The 21,584-nt window shown below is 46.5% G+C and overlaps 2 protein-coding genes and 1 pseudogene across 18 annotated transcripts in view; all 3 read right to left on the bottom strand.

Annotated features, from left to right (window-relative positions):
* Positions 1–6,178, bottom strand: part of LOC121847375 (FH2 domain-containing protein 1-like) — a gene marked incomplete at its 3' end in the record, with an annotated part of 22,687 nt that extends 16,509 nt beyond the window's left edge. Inside the window, 2 exon segments of one of the 2 annotated variants that reach the window (XM_042328000.1) lie at positions 5,306–5,518; positions 5,644–6,178. 2 annotated transcript variants of the gene reach the window in all.
* Positions 6,179–6,913: 735 nt separating this feature from the next.
* Positions 6,914–21,428, bottom strand: LOC112237314 (arfaptin-1). Of its 16 annotated transcripts, XR_006084246.1 has the most exons (10): positions 21,267–21,428; positions 17,686–17,791; positions 15,832–15,871; positions 14,053–14,159; positions 12,361–12,582; positions 10,536–10,693; positions 10,229–10,403; positions 9,073–9,830; positions 8,946–9,023; positions 6,914–8,876 (listed from the first exon to the last, which is right to left on the bottom strand). XR_006084246.1 is itself a non-coding variant. In XM_042327997.1 (8 exons), the coding sequence occupies exons 2-8, from the start codon at positions 17,767–17,769 to the stop codon at positions 9,663–9,665; spliced, it is 954 nt and encodes a 317-aa protein (XP_042183931.1). In that variant the 5' UTR covers positions 17,770–17,791; positions 21,267–21,428; the 3' UTR covers positions 6,914–9,662. The 16 variants fall into 16 exon arrangements, 3 of the variants coding, with proteins under 3 accessions (XP_042183931.1, XP_042183933.1, XP_042183932.1); XR_006084236.1 differs by having other exon boundaries at positions 6,914–8,595; positions 8,712–9,830; XR_006084241.1 differs by having other exon boundaries at positions 6,914–8,827; positions 8,868–9,830.
* The window catches only part of LOC121847374, a 74,572-nt pseudogene continuing 59,901 nt past the window's right edge, over positions 6,914–21,584 (bottom strand).

The raw sequence follows: 21,584 nt of genomic DNA, 5'->3' as shown, positions 1-21,584 counted from the left end.
TGGGTAACCTGGACCAGTGGGTAACCTGGACCAGTGGGTGGGTAACCTGGACCAGTGGGTGGGTAACCTGGACCAGTAGGTAACCTGGACCAGCGTGAGGTCGAACCATTTCTACTGATCTGCAGGCCAGTGGGTGGGTAACCTGGACCAGTAGGTAACCTGGACCAGCGGGTGGGTAACCTGGACCAGTAGGTAACCTGGACCAGCGTGAGGTTAAACCATTTCTACTGATCTGCAGGCCAGTGGGTGGGTAACCTGGACCAGCGTGAGGTCGAACCATTTGTACTGATCTGCAGGCCAGTGGGTGGGTAACCTGGACCAGCGTGAGGTCGAACCATTTCTACTGATCTGCAGGCCAGTGGGTGGGTAACCTGGACCAGCGTGAGGTCGAACCATTTCTACTTATCTGCAGGCCAGTGGGTGGGTAACCTGGACCAGCGTGAGGTCGAACCATTTCTACTGATCTGCAGGCCAGTGGGTGGGTAACCTGGACCAGCGTGAGGTCGAACCATTTCTACTGATCTGCAGGCCAGTCGTGACCTTCTTCTGCACATTTTCTTGGAACAGTTTAGTTTCAATAATGTTTAAGTCCTTAAAATCATTGTCACGTGATTAATCATAAAAATCTGAATTAAAATTATTAAATCTAAAAGTTTATATTCAACTATTTTGTGAGATCACCAACCTATGCTGTTTGGACACATTGACACCATGATCCATTGGGGGCAATGAGCATATATAACTCAGAGAGAGACCTACTACAGTACTACCTACTGCCTATAGGATATAACTTCCATAGGACTCAGAGATAGACCTACTACTGCACAGGCCTATAGGTTATAACTCAGAGAGAGACCTACTACTGCACAGGCCTATAGGTTATAACTCAGAGAGAGACCTACTACTGCACAGGCCTATAGGTTATAACTCAGAGAGAGACCTACTACTGCACAGGCCTATAGGATATAACTTCCATAGGACTCAGAGATAGACCTACTACTGCACAGGCCTATAGGTTATAACTCAGAGAGAGACCTACTACTGCACAGGCCTATAGGTTATAACTCAGAGAGAGACCTACTACTGCACAGGCCTATAGGTTATAACTCAGAGAGAGACCTACTACTGCACAGGCCTATAGGTCTATAACTCAGAGATAGTCTATAGGTCAATGTAGCAGTAGGTCTATAACTCAGAGATAGTCTATAGGTCAATGTAGCAGTAGGTCTCTAACTTCCATCGTCTACTCAGTAAAGTACCTAAATCTGGCAAAAACAAAAACAGAAAATATCCTGATGAAAATGTGGGTTGGTTCTCTCTTTGTTCCACCTGTCCGCCTCCCTTTCCATCGGTCTTGAGCTAATCGCTAATGAAGAGCAACAAGCAGGCGACAAGCATAGGCCTGCATAGCATACCCAGAGAAACGCATTGGCCTTAATCTGGACCCATAGGGCTGCATAGCATACCCAGAGAAACGCATTGGCCTTAATCTGGACCCATAGGGCTGCATAGCATACCCAGAGAAACGCATTGGTCTTAATCTGGACCCATAGGGCTGCATAGCATACCCAGAGAAACGCATTGGCCTTAATCTGGACCCATAGGGCTGCATAGCATACCCAGAGAAACGCATTGGCCTTAATCTGGACCCATAGGGCTGCATAGCATACCCAGAGAAACGCATTGGTCTTAATCTAGACCCATAGGGCTGCATAGCATACCCAGAGAAGCGCATTGGCCTTAATCTGGACCCATAGGGCTGCATAGCATACCCAGAGACGCGCATTGGCCTTAATCTGGACCCATAGGGCTGCATAGCATACCCAGAGAAGCGCATTGGCCTTAATCTGGACCCATAGGGCTGCATAGCATACCCAGAGAAACGCATTGGCCTTAATCTGGACCCATAGGGCTGCATAGCATACCCAGAGAAGCGCATTGGCCTTAATCTGGACCCATAGGGCTGCATAGCATACCCAGAGAAGCGCATTGGCCTTAATCTGGACCCATAGGGCTGCATAGCATACCCAGAGAAGCGCATTGGCCTTAATCTGGACCCATAGGGCTGCATAGCATACCCAGAGAAACGCATTGGCCTTAATCTGGACCCATAGGGCTGCATAGCATACCCAGAGAAACACATGGGCCTTAACCTGGACCCATAGGGCTGCATAGCATACCCAGAGAAACACATGGAGATGCTGTTTCACTGTCCAGACAGCATCAGATACATGGTCTACACATACTGAGACAGAGAGGTGCTGTTTCACTGTCCAGACAGCATCAGATACATGGTCTACACACACTGAGACAGAGAGGTGCTGTTTCACTGTCCAGACAGCATCAGATACATGGTCTACACATACTGAGACAGAGAGGTGCTGTTTCACTGTCCAGACAGCATCAGATACATGGTCTACACACACTGAGACAGAGAGGTGCTGTTTCACTGTCCAGACAGCATCAGATACATGGTCTACACACACTGAGACAGAGAGGTGCTGCTTCACTGTCCAGACAGCATCAGATACATGGTCTACACATACTGAGACAGAGAGATGCTGTGAGGTGCTGTTTCACTGTCCAGACAGCATCAGATACATGGTCTACACATACTGAGACAGAGAGGTGCTGTTTCACTGTCCAGACAGCATCAGATACATGGTCTACACATAATGAGACAGAGAGATGCTGTGAGGTGCTGTTTCACTGTCCAGACAGCATCAGATACATGGTCTACACACACTGAGACAGAGAGGTGCTGTTTCACTGTCCAGACAGCATCAGATACATGGTCTACACATACTGAGACAGAGAGGTGCTGTTTCACTGTCCAGACAGCATCAGATACATGGTCTACACATACTGAGACAGAGAGGTGCTGTTTCACTGTCCAGACGGCATCAGATACATGGTCTACACACACTGAGACAGAGAGGTGCTGTTTCACTGTCCAGACAGCATCAGATACATGGTCTACACACACTGAGACAGAGAGGTGCTGTTTCACTGTCCAGACAGCATCAGATACATGGTCTACACATACTGAGACAGAGAGATGCTGTGAGGTGCTGTTTCACTGTCCAGACAGCATCAGATACATGGTCTACACATACTGAGACAGAGAGGTGCTGTTTCACTGTCCAGACAGCATCAGATACATGGTCTACACATAATGAGACAGAGAGATGCTGTGAGGTGCTGTTTCACTGTCCAGACAGCATCAGATACATGGTCTACACACACTGAGACAGAGAGGTGCTGTTTCACTGTCCAGACAGCATCAGATACATGGTCTACACATACTGAGACAGAGAGGTGCTGTTTCACTGTCCAGACAGCATCAGATACATGGTCTACACATACTGAGACAGAGAGGTGCTGTTTCACTGTCCAGACGGCATCAGATACATGGTCTACACACACTGAGACAGAGAGGTGCTGTTTCACTGTCCAGACAGCATCAGATACATGGTCTACACACACTGAGACAGAGAGGTGCTGTTTCACTGTCCAGACAGCATCAGATACATGGTCTACACATACTGAGACAGAGAGATGCTGTGAGGTGCTGTTTCACTGTCCAGACAGCATCAGATACATGGTCTACACATACTGAGACAGAGAGGTGCTGTTTCACTGTCCAGACAGCATCAGATACATGGTCTACACATAATGAGACAGAGAGATGCTGTGAGGTGCTGTTTCACTGTCCAGACAGCATCAGATACATGGTCTACACACACTGAGACAGAGAGGTGCTGTTTCACTGTCCAGACAGCATCAGATACATGGTCTACACATACTGAGACAGAGAGGTGCTGTTTCACTGTCCAGACAGCATCAGATACATGGTCTACACATACTGAGACAGAGAGATACTGAGAGGTGCTGTTTCACTGTCCAGACAGCATCAGATACATGGCTACACATACAGAGACAGAGAGATGCTGTTTCACTGTCCAGACAGCATCAGATACATGGCTACACATACAGAGACAGAGAGATGCTGTTTCACTCTTATCAGAGATTGATGTGTTTTCTGTCGGGGCAGTCTAATAAATGATCAATATTTTATTTGGACGGGCGCGCCAGGCCCCCTAAGGCCCGCCAATAATGTTGGCCCTTGTTGACTCCATACAGAGGCTGGCCACTGACAACAATATTACAGTCAGATTCAATGATTTATACACACTAGATGACTGACAGGGAGTGCTGATTTGAAGCCACCGCGCCACCATCTTGGTTCTCCTCCTCCATTGTAAACATATTGAGGAAGTTATAGAAATGCAGTTATTACTGCATTACTACATTATTTTTATTCTATTATAGACACCTTAATGTGTACATTAAAACATATTATGAGGTGAGTAAAAACATTTAAAAATAAACTTTACAAAACTTCCTTTATTAAAGTAGAATTTGTTTGGAAGTTCTAATGTTACTGTCCCCACAACAACAACAACAACAAAATACGTAAATACATTTAATTTTGTCCTTGAAATATTTAAATTAAATACTGTAGAATCCCATTCATTCCTATTCCTCCGACTGGATGGTCACGTGCTGGCTTCAAAGCCTCTCATTGGCTAAAACATAGCATCAGCAATACAGGGTTTATATACTTCATTGGTCAGATCACGAGAAGGGTGTAAATTGCAGACCGCAATTAGGGATGTTTTCTGATATCGGTGTTTATTGATAGGATGTTACACCCATTGACGCTCGCCATTGGTCTGTGGGCGTTTCTTTCGTGTATGATTGTAGGTAAGCCTAACCCTTTTCCTAACCGTAACCTCATTGTCCTGACCTGCCATGCTAAATCACCTAACCTGCTATGTAAACAAATAATCTGTGTCGAGAAACAATCAATCTCATAACACCGGAACTGACCGATGGTAGGTATCAATGGTTGTTCCCTGATATCAAGAAACGCCCCGAATTGCGGTCTGCAATTACACCATATTGAGACCTGCGGTGACAATTATTTTACAAGAAAAATATCATTTAAAAATGAAGCTAATTAAGCAAACGCAGATCACCGCAACTAGAGCAGGAGGATAGAAATCCGGCTGCACATGGTCACTATTATTGAACCAAACTAACGCCAAAAAAGGACAGCTGAGGATGACAGTTTGATTACTCACACTAGGTATACACTACAATCCCCTGAAGTGTCATCGTTTTATGACATGGTAGGCACAGCTAACCACATGACCGAGTGTGAGATGAGTATAGTTCCAATTCCAAACCCGTTGGCGACAAAAAAAAATGCAAATACCGTTTATTGTCCCTAAAAACTTACCGTTAAAAACGGAGCATGCACACGCAGATATATTCCTAGTCAAACCGGAGAATGGAGTTCGGTATAGCAGGAGAGGAAACGGATCCTTTGCCAGTGTACACAGAGCAGACCTCTCCCACGGACCTACCCGTAGAACTGACACGAGCTTCTCCCGACACCGGTTGAGCGCGAGTGCGTAGGGAGAGTGGTGCGCATGCGTGGACACCCCCAACGCTGCTCGCTCAGGTGTGATGAGAGAGAGAGAGAGTGGAATAGATTATTTTTGATAGCCCTATATTGACTGTAGAATACAGTACAGAGGAAAAAGCAATATCAGATGAATGAAAAGGGTTGCCTACAATATGATGCAGCCTCTGTGTGCCATGTCGTCATGCTGTGGGCAGGCTGTGTGTGAAGGGAGTGTGTTAAGGGTAGATAACAGCTCAGCCTGTCCCTCCCTTGGCACTTGTCTTTGAATTCTCTCCCAGTAATTAGCTGCAGTGTGTGCCACTGTATCAGTCACAATTAAAAGGGTCAATCTGCAATTGGTACAAGCATTTGAATCAAATAGCCATTGATTGTTTTAAATAATAACTTATGAATGCCTCGTGAACTTAGTTAAACTGCTGCACCACAGATCATCCCTTTAAGTAATCTTGAAAACACTTAGCTGGGTAAAGTCAGTGTAGAGAATAGAGCTGTCAGTATCCTAGATTAGTACGACAGTGAGTCAGTCCTCGCTGCCCAGTGGACAGAGCTCCTCCTGCTCTCCGGAGAGATTTTTGTCAAAATGACCCTAGATACGGACACACACCAGATCGTCAAAACAGGTTTAGCAGTGAAGGCATTTTGTTCTCAATTGGCTAATCAACTCTCCAATTACTATATCTCCCAGCAGTTTTTATTCAATGGGAAATAGCTGGACAGTCCGAGACTGTGCCTGAATGAAACCAGACCTTACCCACTGGGCAGACATCAATTCAACGTCTATTCCCACGTTTCATTGAAATGACATAGAAACAACATTCTCCACCTTTCACCCAAAGTGTGCACTTTGGGAGAAGGGTGGAGAAACGGGATTGAAGCCTTAGCGTTGGGAACTAGCGAGGCTGAAAACAGACCATTAGCTCTGTGGAGAGAATAGCCCCTAGTCACTTTGTTTAGGCATCTGACGGATGCTAAGTAAACACACAGTACAATGAGACATTCTAGAACACTGCTTATGGAACCCTGAGAAGGAAAAATGATGTCATAGTGAGTGATGTCATAAACGCGGTCCTAAAAATAAATAAATATAGCTCATTAACATAACAGTCATGTGATCAGCTCATTAACATACCGTAAATACTAATATATATATATATATATATATATATATATATATATATATATATATATATATATATATATATATATATATATATATATATATATAACTTCACCCCCATCAACATGTACAGATTACAATTTAAGTATATATATATATATTATATTACGTTATGTTAATGAGCTGATCACATGACTGGAAAAACACTGACTGGGACTATAAAAAGTGAATAAGTAAATAAACATTAACATTAACATTCAAACACTCTATTTTCTGACATGACAAAGACATGATAAAACAAATTGTACACAAACATTTTAATGGGCAAGATTCAAAAACACAACAAAAGCTCTGAGGAAAGCCAACAGGTCAATACATAAAAGCTTAACACATCTAAGTAACACTGGCAAGAGCAGTGTTGTGCAAGTCATTTTCTTTAAGATCGCCACAAATGATTCCCACGCACCTGCAACAAGCCCACTCCGATGTGCAAGTCATTTCCCTATTTTAAGATTTGAGAAAAAAAAAAAAATGGTGAAACCCGCTCACTGCTCTGTAATAAGCTTTATGTATCAGCCTCTGATTGGACGGGAGGTCGATTTGCAACGCTTAAAGAGCAGTATGTAGGTTTCTCCTTTTTGTCTCGTTTTATTCAACCGTTATCATGCACCTGCAACGAAGATAACTCAGATGTGCGAGTGCTTTTTGAATTTCCTATTTTAAAAGAATCAAAAACACGTACATTATACACAAAGAATAATGTTGATCTCGATATTTGGCATTAAATTACGTTTATATTCAAAAACACACAATTGTTATTTTTGGTAGGTAGACAAGTGCAAAAGATGTGTTTGGAATTACACCGAACTAAAATACAAAACGCAACCTGGAAAAAAAGTGTTTCATGAGCCGAAATAAAAGATCCCCGAAATGTTCCGTACGCACAAAAAAGCTTATTTCTCCCAAATTTTGTGCACAAATGTGTTGACATCCCTGTTAGTGAGTATTTCTCCTTTGTCAAGATAATCCATCCACCTGACAGGTGTGGCATAATCAAGAATCTGATTAAAAACAGCATGATCCGTACATAGGTGCACCTTGTGCCAGGGACAATAAAAGGCCACTCTAAAATGCTACAGATGTCTCAAGTTGAGGGAGAGTGCAATTGGCATGTTGATAGCAGGAATGTCCACCATAGTTGTTGCCAGATAATTGAATGTTCATTTCTCTACCTCCAATGTTATTTTAGAGAATTTGGCAGTACGTCCAACCGGCCTCACAACTGCAGACCACATGTAACCACGACAACCCAGGACCTCACATCTGGCTACATCACCTGTAGGATCGGGGAGGGGGTGCTGAGGAGTATTTCTGTGGGCCTATGCCCTCCACGGCTGCACCCCTGTAGTCATGTGAAATCCATAGATTAGGGACCTAATAAATTGATCGACTGGTTTCCTTTATATGAATTGCAACGCGGTAAAATCTTTTAAATTTGTTTTGTGGGTATTTTTTATATTTTTGCTCAGTATAGTTGATTCTGGTAGGAATCTAAAGATCCTTATAAAGCCCAAGAAGGTTCTAGAGTGTAAAAGGTTCTAACGGTCTCGAACATTCTACAGTCTCTGGCTTTGGTTCCATATCTCAGCACCGCATGTTAGTTTGGTCCTTTAGTTGTAGGCTGCGTCCCCACATGCTACGCACTTCCCTTTATAGAGCTCCAAAGGTAGTGAACGACGTAGGGAACCGGGTGACATTTTGGACACAGCATTAGTCAATACAGGAGAACTGTACATACTGTATACATAATAATAACGCAAATGCTATGATAGTAACAATGCTACTGCCAAACAGAACTCTTATACAGTCAGTGAATAGGAGAAACAGAGTGAACAACAGTCTATAGTCAGGTCACCTATAGGGTAAGAGAATAACCTATAGGATCTATAGGGTAAGAGGAGAACCTATAGGATAAGAGAATAACCTATAGGATCTATAGGGTAAGAGAATAACCTATAGGATCTATAGGGTAAGAGAATAACCTATAGGATCTATAGGATAAGAGGAGAACCTATAGGACCTATAGGGTAAGAGAATAACCTATAGGATCTATAGGGTAAGAGAATAACCTATAGGATCTATAGGGTAAGAGAATAACCTATAGGATCTATAGGGTAAGAGAATAACCTATAGGATCTATAGGGTAAGAGAATAACCTATAGGGTAAGAGGAGAACCTATAGGGTAAGAGAATAACCTATAGGATCTATAGGGTAAGAGGAGAACCTATAGGGTAAGAGAATAACCTATAGGACCTATAGGGTAAGAGGAGAACCTATAGGGTAAGAGAATAACCTATAGGATCTATAGGGTAAGAGAATAACCTATAGGATCTATAGGGTAAGAGAATAACCTATAGGGTAAGAGAATAACCTATAGGACCTATAGGGTAAGAGAATAACCTATAGGATCTATAGGGTAAGAGAATAACCTATAGGATCTATAGGGTAAGAGAATAACCTATAGGATCTATAGGGTAAGAGAATAACCTATAGGATCTATAGGGTAAGAGAATAACCTATAGGGTAAGAGGAGAACCTATAGGGTAAGAGAATAACCTATAGGACCTATAGGGTAAGAGGAGAACCTATAGGGTAAGAGAATAACCTATAGGACCTATAGGGTAAGAGGAGAACCTATGAGGTAAGAGAAGAACCTATGAGGTAAGAGAAGAACCTATGAGGTAAGAGAAGAACCTATGAGGTAAGAGAAGAACCTATGAGGTAAGAGAAGAACCTATGAGGTAAGAGGAGAACCTATGAGGTAAGAGGAGAACCTATGAGGTAAGAGGAGAACCTATGAGGTAAGAGGAGAACCTATGAGGTAAGAGGAGAACCTATGAGGTAAGAGGAGAACCTATAGGCCCTATAGGATAAGAGAACAGGAATGTCGACAATACCCTCTGTTTTGGCCCACAGATGTGGCAGTTGAGAGGCCCCAACTTGCATTAAGATACTGGAAGGTTTCATGGGCCCCCAGACATGGTGGATGGTTATTGGGGTGATGAGCTCTCCTCTAGCCAGGAAGGAGGCTCCGTGCCGGGCATGGGTAGCTTGGTGCTTGCCTGCTGCAGGCTGAGCTCCAGGTGCTGGTGGTTGGAGGTGCTGTTGGAGGCTACAGCACCATGGAACAATACCAACTGATGCTGGAGAACCTTTACCTGGGGGAGGAGGGGGAGGAATTAGTGGGAAAACGAGGGAGGGAGAGGAGTGAATGAGTGTGTTCCATCCAAACCCCCCTCCAGGGTGGCCGTCAATAATGTCTGATCCCTGGCCATGACCCCACTCTCTGAGGGTGACTCAGTAGGTAGTGATCCCTGGTCATGACCCCACTCTCTGAGGGTGACTCAGTAGGAAGTGATCCCTGGTCATGACCCCACTCTCTGAGGGTGACTCAGTAGGTAGTGATCCCTGGTCATGACCCCACTCTCTGAGGGTGACTCAGTAGGAAGTGATCCCTGGTCATGACCCCACTCTCTGAGGGTGACTCAGTAGGAAGTGATCCCTGGCCATAAATGCACCCCCTATTTGACCTCGTCTTCTTATATCGTCTCCTTACCTTATTCTCTTCCAGTAGTTTGAGTTTGACTGACAGGTCGTTTCGGCTCTTCTCATACTTCTCTCTCTGGTTCTGGAAGGTTCTCTGGGCCTGCTCTAGTTTGGGGAGGGTGGCGGTGTCTCGAGGTCCCAGGTTCAAGTCCTCCAGGTCACAACGGTACGCATCGTACTCGATCCTGTAAGACATTGGTCGTGTTCAATTTTTACATCCCGATGTGGCCCTCGAGCCAAAATGGTCACTGGCCTAGCGAGATAACACAAAGGTTGTTGTGTTGCCTGGTCTCTCTCTGTGTGTGTGTGTGTGTTACCTGGCTGTCTCGTAGTGTTTCACGTTAACCATGGTGTCCTCTATAGTTTTGTTAACCAGTGTGTTCATATTGGAGGTGAAAGAGTTCACGGCCGAGACCATGACCTCTCCGCTCTTCGACAGGAACCGCTGGGTGTCCCCGTTCAGACCAAACTCTACCTGAGAAATACAAACCAGAACAAGAGGATTTGAGAGGACACTTTGCACACAAAAAAACTGTTGGAAACATTCAAGTCTGTATTTGAAGCCTTATCCAGAAATGAGAATTAAACCAAAAATAAAAGTAATTGTCTTGAGGACGGTGCTGGTCACTTCACCCCCATCAACATGTACAGATTACAATTTAAGTATATATATTCTCTCTCTCTCTGACCATACCTCAGGACTACCTGGCCTGATGACTCCTTGCTGTCCCCAGACTAGAGGACCATACCTCAGGACTACCTGGCCTGATGACTCCTTGCTGTCCCCAGACTAGAGGACCATACCTCAGGACTACCTGGCCTGATGACTCCTTGCTGTCCCCAGACTAGAGGACCATACCTCAGGACTACCTGGCCTGATGACTCCTTGCTGTCCCCAGACTAGAGGACCATACCTCAGGACTACCTGGCCTGATGACTCCTTGCTGTCCCCAGACTAGAGGACCATACCTCAGGACTACCTGGCCTGATGACTCCTTGCTGTCCCCAGACTAGAGGACCATACCTCAGGACTACCTGGCCTGATGACTCCTTGCTGTCCCCAGACTAGAGGACCATACCTCAGGACTACCTGGCCTGATGACTCCTTGCTGTCCCCAGACTAGAGGACCATACCTCAGGACTACCTGGCCTGATGACTCCTTGCTGTCCCCAGACTAGAGGACCATACCTCAGGACTACCTGGCCTGATGACTCCTTGCTGTCCCCAGACTAGAGGACCATACCTCAGGACTACCTGGCCTGATGACTCCTTGCTGTCCCCAGACTAGAGGACCATACCTCAGGACTACCTGGCCTGATGACTCCTTGCTGTCCCCAGACTAGAGGACCATACCTCAGGACTACCTGGCCTGATGACTCCTTGCTGTCCCCAGACTAGAGGACCATACCTCAGGACTACCTGGCCTGATGACTCCTTGCTGACCCTGGCGCCCAGACTAGAGGACTGGTGCCCAGACTAGAGGACTGGTGCCCAGACTAGAGGACTGGTGCCCAGACTAGAGGACTGGTGCCCAGACTAGAGGACTGGTGCCCAGACTAGAGGACTGGTGCCCAGACTAGAGGACTGGTGCCCAGACTAGAGGACTGGTGCCCAGACTAGAGGACTGGTGCCCAGACTAGAGGACTGGTGCCCAGACTAGAGGACTGGTGCCCAGACTAGAGGACTGGTGCCCAGACTAGAGGACTGGTACCCAGACTAGAGGACTGGTACCTAGACTAGAGGACTGGTGCCCAGACTAGAGGACTGGTGCCCAGACTAGAGGACTGGTACCCAGACTAGAGGACTGGTACCCAGACTAGAGGACTGGTACCCAGACTAGAGGACTGGTACCTAGACTAGAGGACTGGTACCCAGACTAGAGGACTGGTGCCCAGACTAGAGGACTGGTGCCCAGACTAGAGGACTGGTGCCCAGACTAGAGGACTGGTGCCCAGACTAGAGGACTGGTACCCAGACTAGAGGACTGGTACCCAGACTAGAGGACTGGTGCCCAGACTAGAGGACTGGTACCCAGACTAGAGGACTGGTACCCAGACTAGAGGACTGGTACCCAGACTAGAGGACTGGTACCCAGACTAGAGGAATGTTCTTTCAAAATAAAATATATTAGAATCTCTCACGTGTAGTGGCGGCGTTTTGAGGCTGAGCTCGGTGAAGGCATCGCCCAGAGTCCTTTGCGTCTGTGTGACCTGGGCGAGCTGCGTGGCGAGTGTCTGGGCCAGGCAGGTCACATGATCATAACGGCGGCGGTCATCACGGAGAATGTCGATGCGGGCCTCGAGTTCTGGGTCGACCGTACGGGATCCACGACCCATCTTCTCTGACAGAACCTGCTTAGTACACTGGGGAGGAGGGGGGGAGGGGAGAGGAGGGAAGGGCAGAAGGGGGAGTAAGGAATGGAGAGGGAGGGAGGAGAGGAAGAGAAAGAGAGATGTGACATGCAGGACAAGCAGAAAGGAGTTTCTTAAAGATGAACTTGCTCTCTCTCCCTCCCTCCCGTCTCCTCCCTCCCTCTCTCCTTGCTCTTTCCTTCCCCGTCTCTTTCCCCCCCCCTCCCTCTCCTCTCCTCTCCTCTCCCTCTCTCCTCCCTTTCCCCATTCCTCTCCCCCCTTTCCTACCCCCTCCCTCTCTCTTTCCCCCTCCCTCTCTCCCTTTCCTCCCTCCTCCCCCTCCCTCTCCTCTCTCTCTCCCCATTCCTCTCCTCCCCCCTCTCTCCATTCCTCTCCTCCCTCTCCTCTCTCCATTCCTCTCCTCTCCTCCCTCCCTCTCTCCTTGCTCTTTCCTTCCCCGTCTCTTTCCCCCCCTCCCTCTCCTCTCTCCTCTCCTCTCCCTCTCTCCTCCCTTTCCCCATTCCTCTCCCCCTTTCCTACCCCCCTCCCTCTCTCTTTCCCCCTCCCTCTCTCCCTTTCCTCCCCTCCTCCCCCTCCCTCTCCTCTCTCTCTCCCCATTCCTCTCCTCCCCCTCTCTCCATTCCTCTCCTCCCTCTCCTCTCTCCATTCCTCTCCTCCCCCCTTTCCTTTCCTTCCCCCTCTCCTCTCTCTTTCACCCCCCTCCCTCTCTTTCCCCTCCTCTCTCTTTCACCCCCTCCCTCTCTCTTTCACCCCCTCTCCTCTCTTTCACCCCCTCCCTCTCTTTCCCCTCTCCTCTCTCTTTCACCCCCTCCCTCTCTTTCCCCTCTCCTCTCTCTTTCACCCCCTCCCTCTTTCCCCTCTCCTCTCTCTTTCACCCCCTCCCTCTTTCCCCTCTCCTCTCTCTTTCACCCCCTCCCTCTCTCTTTCCCCCTCTCTTTCACCCCCTCCCTCTCTCCCCTCTCTCTTTCACCCCCTCCCTCTCTCTTTCACCCCCTCCCTCTCTCTTTCCCCTCTCCTCTCTCTTTCACCCCCTCCCTCTCTCCTCCCTTTCCCCTTTCCCTCTCTCTTTCCCCTCTCCTCTCTCTTTCACCCCCTCCCTCTCTCCTCCTTTCCCCTCTCCTCTCTCCTCTCTCTTTCACCCCCTCCCTCTCTCTTTCCCCTCTCTCTTTCACCCCCTCCCTCTCTCTTTCCCCTCTCTCTTTCACCCCCTCCCTCTCTCTTTCCCCTCTCTCTTTCACCCCCTCCCTCTCTCTTTCCCCTCTCTCTTTCACCCCCTCCCTCTCTCTTTCCCCTCTCTCTTTCACCCCCTCCCTCTCTCTTTCCCCTCTCCTCTCTCTTTCACCCTCCCTCTCTCTTTCACCCCCTCCCTCTCTCTTTCACCCTCTCCTCTCTCTTTCACCCCCTCCCTCTCTCCTCCCTTTCCCCTCTCCCCATTCCTCTCCTCCCCCCTCCCTCTCTCACCTTATAAGTAGTGATGCTCCATTTGCGAACCTGTTCCAGTTTCTCGATGGTGGGCATTTTCTGGTTTCCCGTGACAACCACTGGTCCTGTGGTTGGCTTCCGTGAACCTAGATGGTAGAGACCCAAACAGATATAATATTAGACGAAAACATCATTTAAAAACCTGAATTTGTTTGTTATCTCTGGAATGCGTGGGAAGACTTTTGAACAGATGACCAAAATAAAAAAATCACTTGGAGCTGATTTGCTGTTGTATAGAGTATAGTATATTAGTAGTAGTAGTATAGTATATTAGTAGTAGTAGTATAGTATATTAGTAGTAGTAGTATAGTATATTAGTAGTAGTATATTAGTAGTAGTAGTATAGTATATTAGTAGTAGTATAGTATATTAGTAGCAGTATAGTATATTAGTAGTATAGTATATTAGTAGCAGTATAGTATATTAGTATTAGTAGTAGTAGTATAGTATATTAGTATTAGTAGTAGTAGTATAGTATATTAGTATTAGTATTAGTAGTATAGTATAGTAGTATTAGTAGCACAGTATATTAGTATTAGTAGTATATTAGTAGTAGTAGTATAGTATATTAGTAGTAGTATATTAGTATTAGTATAGTATATTAGTAGCAGTATAGTATATTAGTATTAGTAGTAGTAGTATAGTATATTAGTATTAGCAGTATAGTATATTAGTATCAGTAGTAGTATTATATTAGTATTAGTAGCAGTAGTATAGTATATTAGTATTAGTAGTAGTAGTAGTATAGTATATTAGTAGTAGTAGTATAGTATAGTATATTAGTAGTAGTATATTAGTATTAGTAGTAGTAGTATAGTATATTAGTAGTAGTAGTATAGTGTATTAGTAGTAGTATAGTATATTAGTATTAGTAGTATAGTATATTAGTATTAGTAGTAGTAGTATAGTAGTAGTAGTATAGCATATTAGTATTAGTAGTATAATATATTAGTATTAGTAGTAGTATAGTATATTAGTAGTAGTATATTAGTATTAGTAGTAGTAGAGTATATTAGTATTAGTAGTATAGTATATTAGTATTAGTAGTAGTAGTAGTAGTGTATTAGTAGTAGTATAGTGTATTCGCAGTAGTAGTAGTATAGTGTATTAGTAGTAGTAGTATAGTATATTAGTATTAGTAGTGGTATAGTATTAGTGGTAGTATAGTATATTAGTATTAGTAGTAGTATAGTATATTAGTATTAGTATTAGTAGTAGTAGTTTATTATTAGTAGTAGTAGAAGTATATTAGTATTAGCAGTAGTATAGTGTATTAGTAGTAGTATATTAGTATTAGCAGTAGTATATTAGTATTAGTAGTAGTATAGTATATTAGTATTAGTAGTAGTATAGTATATTAGTATTAGTAGTAGTATATTAGTATTAGTATTAGTGGTAGTAGTATAGTATATAGCCAAGTTATCGTTACTCTTTGTGGATTCATTATTACGCGTTTTACTTTTCTATTCTCTATGTTTCCCTCTGGGTTGTTGGGACGGACCCATAAGTCAGCATTTCACTGTTAGTCCACACCTGTTGTTTACCAAGCATGTGACACATAAAATTAGGTTTTTAGTCTTATATTTTTTTAAAAAAAGGATTATTATTATTATTATTTTTGGTTAGAAAACCTGGGGGGTCCAAATTAAAAAGTGCCAAATTCGGCCCACGGGCCACTAGTTTGGGACCACTGATATAGGGTCTGGGGTGAGAGGTCAGGGGTGAGAGGGTGATTCATTGATTTTATTGCTGCCTTACCCTCATCAGGTTCTGTGTTGTCCTCGACAACGGACTCCTTCTGGTAGGAAGTGAAAACAGACAGAATGAAAGAATAGAACACCTGTGCTGAGTCACCTTACAGTCCGGACACACTGAGTCACCTCTACCTGCTGCACACAGTAACGTCACCTTGGACAAACACTGCTGTGTGTGTGTGTGTGTGTGTGTGTGTGTGTGTGTGTGTGTGTGTGTGTGTGTGTGTGTGTGTGTGTAAGCAAAAAAAGAAAGACAAAACAGAGAGAGTAGACAGAGAGACGGGGAGGTTTAGCAGACAGAGAGACGGGGAGGTTTAGCAGACAGAGAGACGGGGAGGTTTAGCAGACAGAGAGACGGGGAGGTTTAGCAGACAGAGAGGTTTAGCAGACAGAGAGGTTTAGCAGACAGAGAGACGGGGAGGTTTAGCAGACAGAGAGACGGGGAGGTTTAGCAGACAGAGAGACGGGAGGTTAGCAGACAGAGAGACGGGGAGGTTTAGCAGACAGAGAGACGGGGAGGTTTAGCAGACAGAGAGACGGGAGGTTTAGCAGACAGAGAGGTTTAGCAGACAGAGAGGTTTAGCAGACAGAGAGACGGGGAGGTTTAGCAGACAGAGAGACGGGGAGGTTTAGCAGACAGAGAGACGGGGAGGTTAGCAGACAGAGAGACGGGGAGGTTAGCAGACAGAGAGACTGGGAGGTTTAGCAGACAGAGAGACGGGGAGGTTAGCAGACAGAGAAACGGGGAGGTTAGCAGACAGAGAGACGGGGAGGTTAACAGACAGAGAGATTAGCAGACAGAGAGGTTTAGTAGACAGAGAGACGGGGAGGTTTAGCAGACAGATACAGGGAGGTTTAGCAGACAGAGAGACGGAAAGGTTTAGCAGACAGAGAGACGGGGAGGTTAGCAGACAGAGAGACGGGGAGGTTTAGTAGACAGAGAGACGGGGAGGTTTAGCAGACAGAGAGACGGGGAGGTTTAGCAGACAGAGAGACAGGGAGGTTTAGCAGACAGAGAGACGGGGAGGTTTAGCAGACAGAGAGACGGGGAGGTTTAGCAGACAGAGAGACGGGGAGGTTAGCAGACAGAGAGACGGGAGGTTAGCAGACAGAGAGACGGGGAGGTTAGCAGACAGAGAGACGGGGAAGTTAGCAGACAGAGACGGGGAGGTTAGCAGACAGAGACGGGGAGGTTAGCAGACAGAGACGGGGAAGTTAGCAGACAGAGACGGGGAGGTTAGCAGACAGAGAGACGGGGAAGTTAGCAGACAGAGACGGGGAGGTTAGCAGACAGAGAGGTTAGCAGACAGAGAGACGGGGAGGTTAGCAGACAGAGAGACGGGGAGGTGTGTGTGTGTGCGTTTGCTACTTCAGTGCCACAGGTGAGTCACCTGTTGATGACATCATTGTGCCACACCCTTTACCTGACACATCACTGGACAAATCACTGGACAATGGTACTCTTATCTCATAAATACACTGATCAGAACAGTAGACAGGCTGAATGAACCAGTGATGTTACTCATCTGTTCTAGATAGTATGAAGCTGATAAGCACTAAATACTGATATCCTTGACATGATACAGTGTTATAAAAATATTACATACTATATTTAACATAAACACATTGTTCATATTGTTAAAGTAGACTCAGGGATCTGGAAACCTCTCCAATGGTCACTTTTAAATATTTTTCTATTTACCCAAATTGATTCTGGAAGAATATCCAGAGACCACAGAGAGACTCTGGGTTTTGTTGTTTTTCAAATCACAGAATGCAGTTTTTATATGTCCTCTTCTTGTCCCAAACATATTATGATCAACACTCAGTAGTGTCCTGGATACCTGGTAGTTCTTACCATGTGGATGGCCTCCTGTCCACCAGACCCCTCTCCTCGCTGGGTATGAGGGTCTCCCCTCTGGTTCTCCCCCTCCACCATCATCCTTCCTTCCTACAGAATACACCTTTTATAGACAGTCAAACCATGGAAATATAAATATTAGATTCTACTTCCTTTCATTTTTGAGCTGAACACTTCCTACTGCCGTGCCCCTCCTCTCCTCCTCCTCCTCTGAGACTGAGCTTAACTCTTCTCCTCCTCCTCTCTGACTGAGCTTTACTCTCCTCCTCCTCCTCTCTGACTGAGCTTTACTCTCCTCCTCCTCTCTGACTGAGCTTTACTCTTCTCCGCCTCCTCTCTGACTGAGCTTTACTCTCCTCCTCCTCCTCTCCTCCTCTCTGACTGAGCTTTACTCTCCTCCTCCTCCTCCCTCTCTGACTGAGCTTTACTCTCCTCCTCCTCCTCTCTGACTGAGCTTTACTCTCCTCCTCCTCCTCCTCTCTGACTGAGCTTTACTCTCCTCCTCCTGACTGAGCTTTACTCTCCTCCTCCTCCTCCTCCTGACTCTGACTGAGCTTTACTCTCCTCCTCCTCCTCCTCTCTGACTGAGCTTTACTCTCCTCCTCCTCCTCTCTGACTGAGCTTTACTCTCCTCCTCCTCCTCCTCCTGAGCTCTGACTGAGCTTTACTCTTCCTCTCCTCCTCCTCTCTGACCTCCTCCTCCTCCTCTGACTGAGCTTTACTCTCCTCCTCCTCCTCCTCCTCTGACTGAGCTTTACTCTCCTCCTCCTCCTCTGACTCTCCTCCTCCTCCTCCTCTGACTGAGCTTTACTCTCCTCCTCCTCCTCCTCCTCTCTGACTGAGCTTTACTCTCCTCCTCCTCCTCTCTGACTGAGCTTTACTCTCCTCCTCCTCCTCCCTCCTCCTCTCTGACTGAGCTTTACTCTCCTCCTCCTCCTCCTCTGACTGAGCTTTACTCTCCTCCTCCTCCTCTCTGACTGAGCTTTACTCTCCTCCTCCTCCCTCTGACTGAGCTTTACTCTCCTCCTCCTCCTCCCTCTGACTGAGCTTTACTCTCCTCCTCCTCCTCTGACTGAGCTTTACTCTCCTCCTCCTCCTCCTCTGACTGAGCTTTACTCTCCTCCTCCTCCTCCCTCCTCCTCCTCCTCTCTGACTGAGCTTTACTCTCCTCCTCCTCCTCTGACTGAGCTTTACTCTCCCTCCTCCTCCTCTCTGACTGAGCTTTACTCTCCTCCTCCTCCTCCTCCTCTGACTGAGCTTTACCTCCTCCTCCTCCTCTGACTGAGCTTTACTCTCCTCCTCCTCCTCTCCTCCTCTCTGACTGAGCTTTTTACTCTCCTCCTCCTCCTCCTCCCTGACTGAGCTTTACTCTCCTCCTCCTCCTCCTCTCTGACTGAGCTTTACTCCCTCCTCCTCCTCTCTGACTGAGCTTTACTCTCCTCCTCCTCCTCCTGACCTCCTCCTCCTCTCTGACTGAGCTTTACTCTCCTCCTCCTCCTCCTCCTCCTCCTCTGACTGAGCTTTACTCTCCTCCTCCTCCTCTGACTGAGCTTTACTCCTCCTCCTCCTCCTCTGACTGAGCTTTACTCTCCTCCTCCTCCTCCTCTCTGACTGAGCTTTACTCTCCTCCTCCTCCTCCTCCTCCTCCTCCTCCTCCTCCTCCTCTCTGACTGAGCTTTACTCTCCTCCTCCTCCTCCTCCTGACTGAGCTTTACTCTCCTCCTCCTCCTCTCTGACTGAGCTTTACTCTCCTCCTCCTCCTCTCTCTGACTGAGCTTTACTCTCCTCCTCCTCCTCCTCTGACTGAGCTTTACTCTCCTCCTCCTCCTCCCTGACTGAGCTTTACTCTCCTCCTCCTCCTCTGACTGAGCTTTACTCTCCTCCTCCTCCTCCCTGAGCTTTACTCTCCTCCTCCTCCTCTGACTTTACTCTCCTCCTCCTCCTCCTCTCTGACTGAGCTTTACTCTCCTCCTCCTCCTCTGACTGAGCTTTACCTCCTCCTCCTCCTCTCTGACTGAGCTTTACTCTCCTCCTCCTCCTCCTCTCTGACTTTACTCTCCTCTCCTCCTCCTCTCTCTGACTGAGCTTTACTCTCCTCCTCCTCCTCCTCCTCCTCCTCCTCCTCTCTGACTGAGCTTTACTCTCCTCCTCCTCCTCCTCTCTGACTGAGCTTTACTCCTCCTCCTCCTCCTCCTCCTCCTCTCCTCCTCCTCCTCTCTGACTGAGCTTTACTCTCTCCTCCTCCTCCTCCTCTCTGACTGAGCTCCTCCTCCTCCTCTCTGACTCCTCTCCTCCTCCTCTCTGACTGAGCTTTACTCTCCTCCTCCTCCTCTCTGACTGAGCTTTACTCTCCTCCTCCTCCTCCTCTCTGACTGAGCTTTACTCTCCTCCTCCTCCTCCTGACTGAGCTTTACTCTCCTCCTCCTCCTCCTCTGACTGAGCTTTACTCTCCTCCTCCTCCTCTGACTGAGCTTTACTCTCCTCCTCCTCCTCTCTGACTGAGCTTTCCTCTCCTCCTCCTCCTCCTCCTCTGACTGAGCTTTACTCTCCTCCTCCTCCTCCCTGACTGAGCTTTACTCTCCTCCTCCTCCTCCTCCTCTCTGACTGAGCTTTACTCTCCTCCTCCTCCTCCCTGACTGAGCTTTACTCTCCTCCTCCTCCTCTCTGACTGAGCTTTACTCTCCTCCTCCTCCTCTGACTGAGCTTTACTCTCCTCCTCCTCCTCTCTGACTGAGCTTTACTCTCCTCCTCCTCCTCCTCCTCCTCTCTGACTGAGCTTTACTCCTCCTCCTCCTCCTCCTCCTCCTCCTCTCTGACTGAGCTTTACTCTCCTCCTCCTCCTCTGACTGAGCTTTACTCTCCTCCTCCTCCTCTCTGACTGAGCTTTACTCTCCTCCTCCTCCTCCTCTCTGACTGAGCTTTACTCTCTCCTCCTCCTCTCTGACTGAGCCTTACTCTCTCCTCCTCCTCTCTGACTGAGCCTTACTCCTCCTCCTCCTCTCTGAGCCTTACTCTCCTCCTCCTCCCTCTCTGACTGAGCCTTCCTACTCTCCACTCCAGCTGTCCAACTACCACAGGGTCGGTCTGGTTTGGTTAGCATACACTGCCACCTGCGGTTATTCACCAACACTACAAACACACGTAAACTAGTAACGTTACTGTTGTTGTCATTCAATGACAGAATAGTTGTCTCGTAAATCATTTGTATAACAACCGGATAAAATGTCTATAATTCTAGTATAATAAGCTTGGCCCATTGCAAATAGCCCCCAATAAACATTCACAACACACATAGTTACTTGCCATTCATATTATACAACAAGTTGGCCAGGGCAGTGAGAGGTTTCGTTGTCTTCCTCTCATCTGACTACTAGTCACACGACGGACAGATAGTCATATCAATTAGAAATCATTCGCAATCCATTTCTCTCTATACAACATCCGCTATTTCCGTGATTAGAAGTATAAGTTAGGCCTGTTTAAAGTACAACTTGTAGGCTACTTACTCGTTGTTAGTTATGAATGTCTCCTGGCGAACAAAACGTAAACAACGACCAGAAAAGTTTGCAAAGTTTTACCTTCTATTTCTTTCAGATGTATTTCTTCGTCCGTTTCCTTTGGATTTAATCTCTAGATCGATGTCAAACTGCGCCAGGAAACTATTAGAGACTTTGGGACAAAAGTACAATTGGAACTTTTCTGAAAACCGGAAATGTAAAACAAAATATCAAAACTACATTCAAATCCCGGAAGTATTTCTACCTTGCTGTGCGTAAGGTCGTAACTAGTTAACACAGCCACAAAGTAATTAACAAACCGACTATTTCTAGAATTGATCTTCTTAAAATCGGATTTTAAATCGAACCTTAACCACACTGACAACTTTATGTCTAATC

Source organism: Oncorhynchus tshawytscha, linkage group LG10 (genome assembly GCF_018296145.1).
Source record: "Oncorhynchus tshawytscha isolate Ot180627B linkage group LG10, Otsh_v2.0, whole genome shotgun sequence".
Taxonomy (NCBI): Eukaryota; Metazoa; Chordata; class Actinopteri; order Salmoniformes; family Salmonidae; genus Oncorhynchus; species Oncorhynchus tshawytscha.
This window is presented reverse-complemented; position numbering and strand designations above follow the sequence as displayed.

Bases quoted from the DNA above. Each gene is read 5' to 3' on its own strand.
- LOC112237314 (XM_042327997.1), bottom strand. From the start codon at position 17,769: ATGATGGTGGAGGGGGAGAACCAGAGGGGAGACCCTCATACCCAGCGA. The intron at 10,694-12,360 runs GTGAGAGATTCT...TGTATTTCTCAG, and splicing joins TCAAAACGCCGCCACTACAC to GTAGAGTTTGGTCTGAACGG. The intron at 10,404-10,535 runs GTAACACACACA...AATGTCTTACAG, and splicing joins AAACACTACGAGACAGCCAG to GATCGAGTACGATGCGTACC.